Raw genomic sequence first — 6,738 nt, 5'->3', positions numbered from 1 at the left:
TACTTTAAATAAGATTTATGATTAATTTCTGTTTTATGGACTCTCATCCCAATAGAGATACTGTGGCACTACCTTTGAAAAGGGAACCTCGTATTTTGAGGATATTCCACCACAAAATGGGACAAAGGCTCTTAACATCACAGCTTACTTTGGAACCTCCAGAACTGGTGTACAAGGCAAAGAGATGCCACCCACAGGAGCGCAGGTTTGTATAGATATGTCCATAGATCTATATTTTTATTGTTTTATATATATTTATAATATATTTATATTTTTTTTAAAAGAATCCCTTCAAAAACTACCCTCCCACCTAGCAAAACAAAGATTAAACAATCAAAGATGGTGTCCTGGAGCAAAGTATCCCAGAGGGTCTCATAGAGCCAAAACAACTGCTGCGCACCAGCACCCTCTTTCCAAGCTGTTGTGATGCCCTGGGGGTGCCAAGGTGATTGTCACACCTTTATAGCTCCTGAAACTGACCTGTCAAAAGACAGGGAGAAAGAGAAAAACACATGGCCGTGGCAACGGGGGGGCTCGAGCGGCTGGGGAAACAGCAACGCATACAACCTGAAGCTCAGAGTGTGAAATGCTGTGATGGAGGGACACACTGCCTGAAGGTCGGTAAAAAAAAAAGAGAAGAGAACAAACATGCAGGAGAGTTAGTTGGCAAGATGGATCTCAGAGAAGAGCTCAGAAGCATCACGCTTGGGACCCCTGCTACCCCTCCATCTCCCAAATCTCTTCTTCTCACCCTCCCAGTTGTGAAGGGAGATCCAACTAGTTTGATTTAGACCAAATCTTCGTGCTGCCCCGGAGCCTGCGGGCACAGGGAAAAAAAAAGAAAAATAAAAGTTCAAAGTGGACACTCAAGTTCATATCAAGTTCCTTCCTAAGTGCACAGAGAAAAGTGCACTGATGTTCCCACACGCACACGCTCTGTCTGCCCACACTGCTCACCCTTTGGCTTTGGAGGTCTTCTTGCTCGCCTGGCGCTGGTTGGTGCCAGGGGCCGGCTCCCTGAGCTCCGTGAGGTGCTGCTCTGGGTCTTGGGACGTGGCTGCCGCAGCAGCTGCTGTTGTCACTTTAATGGTCTTCTTCAGGTTTGCCACCTGCAATAGCGGCAAAGTGGGAACTTTCCCAAAGCTGGGGGCTTTTTGGCTATGGGTTTTTTTAGCTGCACTTTGGATTTTTTAAAATTTTGTTTCTAAAAGAAGCCCTGGAGCTAAGAGCTGCAAGCTCACATCAAGCAAAAGAGCCAACATCTGTCCAGGCCCCTGTACTGCAGAGGAGTATTAAGCTGATTTAGGACTCTTCTTCAGGCACAAATCCCTGGGGGGGTCTGGCCTAGGCAAAAGGCAATGCCTCACTTCAGCAAAGACTGCAACAACCACAGGGTACTGGCTCTAGTTGTTTTAAGGTGAGGGGCTTTGCTTGCTCCCTGCTGCACCCACTCACCTCGCTCTCGATCTGCTGCTTCAAGGCCAGCTGTTGCTCTTTGTGCTGGTTGGCACGACTGACCTGCTCTTCGATGCCCGACAGCACAACCTCGCAGCCCTGGCACCTGGAGAGGAGACCCACAACTGAACAGGTCATGGAATTGGCAGAGCATAGAGGGAAACGTGAAAGACAGCAGATTTCATTCCAAAAACATTGGGAGGTGACAGCTAAGCCAGGCAGGGAAGATACAGGGGCAGGAATCTGATGTAATAACACAGGGAATTATGTTATTATCTGGGAGGGGGACAGGTAACAAAGCCATGCTGGGTTAAGAACTACAGATAAACACTCAGGAAGCCTCCTGCCAGCATCCAGTGCTGTGCAAAGGCTGCTGCGTCCCCATCACCCCTCTAGACACAAACAGGGGAATTTGGGAAGTTATTTTTGGAAAACTACTTTCCATTGGAGTATGGGAAAGGGGATCAAGTAGGTCACCTCCCAACACCACCCACCCTTAGCAACACACAAAGGATCCAGGGAAGCCACTGGCCACTCCTGCAACCTTTTTTGGGTGTTAGTACTGGGGGCTTCCTCCTCACCACTCCTGCAATGTGCGGGTGATGGTGCTAAGCTCCTCCCTCCGGATGTCCCTCCCAATGCTGTAATCCACCTCCAGGCGCTGGTTCCTTTGATCCAAGCTCCCTCGCAGCACATCTGCATACACAGCCTCAATCACCAGGTCCTCCAGCTGCCGGACATTCTTCAGCTGCAACTGCTCCAGCAGCACTGAGTAGGGGATGCACTGTGGAAACATGATGGTAACTAGCACAAGATAATCCCAGTGGGAGGAGAACTCAGAAAAAACAGGGCCACTACCTTGATCTTGGCAGCCAGAGTGACGACTGACAGGTGCCTAAGTTTGTTCTTCTGGGCCTCTGTCAAGGGAGGGAGGTTTGCTGCTTCAGCTGTTGTCAGGGAAAAGAATGAGATATTGGAATTTATGCCTCGTTTCCCAGTTCTGCACAGAAGCATCTGTACCACACCCGTCTCTTAAAACGTCTGCACACCAATCCCCCAAGGGGTGCTTCGTCTTGCCAAGCCATCCCCATCAATTCTCAGCTCAAAAGACCTTTTCTGAGCAGCCTTTCTTCCTGCCAACCTCAACTCAGCCTTTTTAGCTGTCCCATGCGTTATTTATGCGGGTCTGCACATCCCAATGGTTATCTAAGTCCCTCCCCTGGCCCCTCAGAAACGTCTCTGTCAGGATGCTCTTTGGCAGGTGGCAAATGGCAGCGTTAATTTCCGCCAGGTACACCGCTAGTCTGGGGCCCAAAGCACAACCGGGCGTGTGTCGGGCCGGGGGCTGAGCCCTGGCTGCACGGGGGTGCTGCCGGGGGAGGGAGGCCCTCTGCTCGCCGGGTCTCGCCGCGTTTCCCGCCCCGCGGGATCCCCACCACCGGGCCGGGGGGCTCGGGGACCCCGCGCCGCGCCCGGCCTCACCCAGGTAGTCCGCGTAGGTGCCGTAGGCGAAGATGGTGAGGAGGCGGAACACGGGGGAGAACTCGCTGTCGGCCAGCTGCGGGGACACAGGGTCAGGCGGCGCCGCCGGGCCGCGGGCAGGGCCCGGCGGGGCCGCGGGGCCGGGCGGGCCTCACCTCGCGGACGGCGGGCATGTCCAGCAGCTCCCCGAACACGTAGATGCCCGGGGCCTCCAACACCTGGTGGATCAGGCTGGCGAGCGCGGCGCCGCGGGCCGCCTTGGCCAGCAGCAGGAACTGCTCCTGGCTCTGCCCCGTCACCTTCCCCTCGGCCGCCATGGCGGGGCCCGGCCCGGCCCGGCCCGGCCCGGCCGCTCGCTCGCCCCCCGCAGCCCCGGCCCGGCCGCTCCCGGCCGGCCCCGCGCACCCGCCCGACACCGCCGGCGCGCAGCGGCCGCTTCCGCGTGTGACGCGCACCCGCCGCCCATTGGCGGAGCCGGCGGCTTGTCCCGCCCCCGACGCTTCCCCATTGGCCGGACCGGAAGCCGCGCGGCGGCGCAGTCCCGCCGCCAGGGCGCCCCCCGCTGGCGGGGTTGAGCGCTGCCGCCCGCGGCGGCGCCTCGTCCGTCCCGCGGCCGTCTCGTCCCTCCGCCGCATCCTCCGGCCATCCCGGGCCATTCCCGGCCGCCCGTGTCATCCTGCCACGGCTGCGGTCTGCGGCCACCTGCTGGTCCCCAGCCCTGGCCCTGCTGGTCACAGGCACCAGCCAGCCTTCAACTCCGTTCTGCACTGTTTCATGCCCTGGCCTGCTCACCAGCAGCGTCTGCTCACTGTTCTCTTATTTTTCATGACCCATCCTCTGTCAAAACTCCCCCAAGCTGCTCAGCCATAGTGAGATGTGTCCCAACAAGGCAATCAATGCCAGAGGAATATCCATATATTTATGGGTCGTGCCGGTCTGGTGAATATCTACTCTTCATCCTTACACCTGGAAATGTTCAAGGCCAGGATTGATGGTGCTCTGAGCAGCGTGGTCTAATAGCATACCTTCCTGCCTCCAGCAGGAGTGTTGGAACGAGATGATTTCTAAGGTCCCTTCCAACCCCAACCATTTTGTGATTCTATGATTAATGTTGAAATAACTGGTGAGAAAACAGTTGCACTACTATATGGCATGGTGTTTTTCACATCTCAATGATCTATTCTATAAGCACCACACCAGAATTAAAAGAGGTGCATGGAATACCTTGTGTGTGCCCACACAAAGCTCTCATTTTTGCTTTCACACCATTAAGATCTTACTATTTTGGGTAGTGTTTTGGGGATATGTAAATGTAAAAAATCTTATGTTGCAAAGCACCGTACTTATGTATTTAAGCTGTGCATTTCTTAAATCTCTGCATGCCTTCCCTCCTCTACTGCATTAATTTTTACCAAAAAATGACTTTACTATCTGCTGAATCATTAACCATCGCACTTGTCAAGAAATGCATCCCTGATGCAGGCAGGGTATGGCCATAAAAAGATAGTTTAAACGCTCCACAAGGATAGAAATGTTTATAGTGCACCTTAAGTATCTCTTCGTAGGTGTATGAGTTACAGCAATGCGGTCATTGTTGAGGGCATGGTTCCCTGTGCCAGGTGAGAGAAAATAAGAAGTGGGGGTCATTTGGGGAAAAAAACACCCACACTTTCAGAGCTCTTCTCATCTTGTATAAATCACATGGTAGGCAGAGGTGAGTTGTGAGGGGACTGGGAAGAGTGCAGTCAGTGTGTATTTCAATAAGAAATATTATGCTGTTTTGCTAAGAGTTTCCAGTGCATCACCAATTTCCTCACGGCTGGCTCTTTCAGAAACCCACAATGATTTTCCATGAAAGAAAAAGAGGCAACAAATTGATGGGAGCCTGATACAGTCTATGCAGGTAGCATGGTTCTAGGATGTTAAAATCGTAGAGCCATTAGGGCAAGTTTGCACTCCAGCACGTGATTGCCAGCAAGAGATTTGGTCTTCAGCTGGATCAGTTTAGCATATATTAAAGAGAGTTGACTTGTGCTTTGCCAGACTTCTGTAAGCGTAACATCTTGAAATAAGTGTAACATCTTGAAATCTTCATCTGGGTAAAGTCTACTTTTGTTAAGGTTTTACTTGCCGGTATCAACAACTCTCTTCTCTTGCTTTGACTGTAGTTCTTGTCACACAGCTGCTGTGGCTGAGTCATGGAGAAGGCTCCTTTGGGGTACAATTCTGCTCCAAACACAATTTCAGAGCTAGAAAACATAACCCATGGCTGCCTTGGGGGGGTGGATCGTTGTCTCCCAAGCTCATTTGTACAGCTGTATGGATTGTCACTACTCCTTCTCAGGGTCATCCTCTTCAGTCCCTAAGGTTCCTTTAGTGTTTGGTCTCCTCACTGAGGCTACTGACAGAACGAGGGAACAGTGTGGACAGCGATGGTCAGTGTGAAAAACTGAACTTCTAACATTAATGATCATGCCACAAAGATTAGGTGGACATCACTTAAAACTAATTCCAGGCATAAGAAGCAAAACAGGTCTCAGTGCTGGGCCAGAGAAGCAAACATGTGCCCTGAGAGGGGAAGGCACCCAAACCTTCAGTCCTGCTCTTGTAGGGCACATTTTCATTTATGTGCTCTGACCATTTTAGCTTTGAGATGTTGCAATCTCCTTCGCCTCAAAAATCTGAAGCTGAGGAAAGAAACTTCTCCAATCATCTTCCACTGGTAACTGAGCATGGGCACAGTCAATGAGCTCTCCTAGGAAAGTGCCTCACATCCAGTGGCTCCGGGCATTGTTGGAAGCTACCCTGGGTCCTCAATGAACAAAAGAGTAAGGAGTGTTTCCTATGCTCAAGTCAGGTAAAATGGGACCAAGACTCATTTTACCCAACCGGCACTTCTTCAGGAAGATCATGATGACCCAGGGAAGTAGGAAAATCTATCAGTCTGTATTCTCAGAGCCAGCAATATTTGGGCTTCTCCATACAGCAAGATGAAAGGAGAGGCAGGGCAGATAAGGTTGGCTGAGAGCTGTGAAGGCAGGTTACAGAGCAATATTGACAAGGGCACCATCTCCTCCCTGCTTTTCCCTCCCTGTTTATGTATTTAGGCCTGATTCACTGTAGCCTCACACCTCCTGTCTTCACTTACACCAGTGCAGGGTGCATTCAAATCAGGTTCAAACGTAACCCTGCTGATTTGTAGTGTTTTATTACTCTCTTCCCCACCCCCTCGCCGGCTCCTTCCATCTCAGTTTTATCTCTCTATCGATCTGTTTCTCTCACACTCCCTGACACGCTTGCTGCCTTTCATTATTAGTTAGATAAAGCCTGGCAGCCTGAGCATCCTAGCTACATTGATGCTCTCTCTGTCTCCTTCTCCACTTTGGCCCCAGTTCCTATGTCCTGTGTGCTGGCTTTCCATGTTTTGGTCTGCTCCTTTTTTATACTGCATCACGGGCAAAGACCAGAAGGTCCTTTGAATGACTCAGATCCTGCGCTCTCCAAATGAGAAGGCCATCATCTTCACGAGTGCAAAAGTCATGGGTAACATCTCCACAACTTAGCAAAACTTTGGCCTCATCCCTAGATTGGAGTGCTGGGTGTTGAAATTAAATCCCAGCCTCCTGGAGTCAGTAACTTCTGTGCTTTTGCTTTCCTCACAAAGCAAACACCTATCTTTATGGTCACAGGGAAACTGTGAAATGTGATTTTCATGTAACCAAAAGAGCCAAAAGTAGGAGGTGAAGAGTGCAGATGAAAGCAAGTCTGTATGACATTTCATAATTTTAAGATAAATCTTGT

General features: G+C 51.1%; 1 protein-coding gene across 2 annotated transcripts; it reads right to left on the bottom strand.

The window, feature by feature from the left end:
• COPS7A (COP9 signalosome subunit 7A) lies at nucleotides 1-3,281 on the bottom strand. Of its 2 annotated transcripts, XM_053970600.1 has the most exons (8): nucleotides 3,093-3,281; nucleotides 2,938-3,013; nucleotides 2,314-2,402; nucleotides 2,037-2,239; nucleotides 1,456-1,561; nucleotides 958-1,109; nucleotides 752-817; nucleotides 1-611 (listed from the first exon to the last, which is right to left on the bottom strand). In XM_053970600.1, the coding sequence occupies exons 1-7, from the start codon at nucleotides 3,252-3,254 to the stop codon at nucleotides 778-780; spliced, it is 828 nt and encodes a 275-aa protein (XP_053826575.1). In that variant the 5' UTR covers nucleotides 3,255-3,281; the 3' UTR covers nucleotides 1-611; nucleotides 752-777. The 2 variants fall into 2 exon arrangements, with proteins under 2 accessions (XP_053826575.1, XP_053826574.1); XM_053970599.1 differs by having other exon boundaries at nucleotides 1-817.
• Nucleotides 3,282-6,738: the final 3,457 nt, after the last annotated feature.

Source organism: Vidua macroura, chromosome 2 (genome assembly GCF_024509145.1).
Source record: "Vidua macroura isolate BioBank_ID:100142 chromosome 2, ASM2450914v1, whole genome shotgun sequence".
Lineage (NCBI taxonomy): Eukaryota > Metazoa > Chordata > Aves > Passeriformes > Viduidae > Vidua > Vidua macroura.
This window is presented reverse-complemented; position numbering and strand designations above follow the sequence as displayed.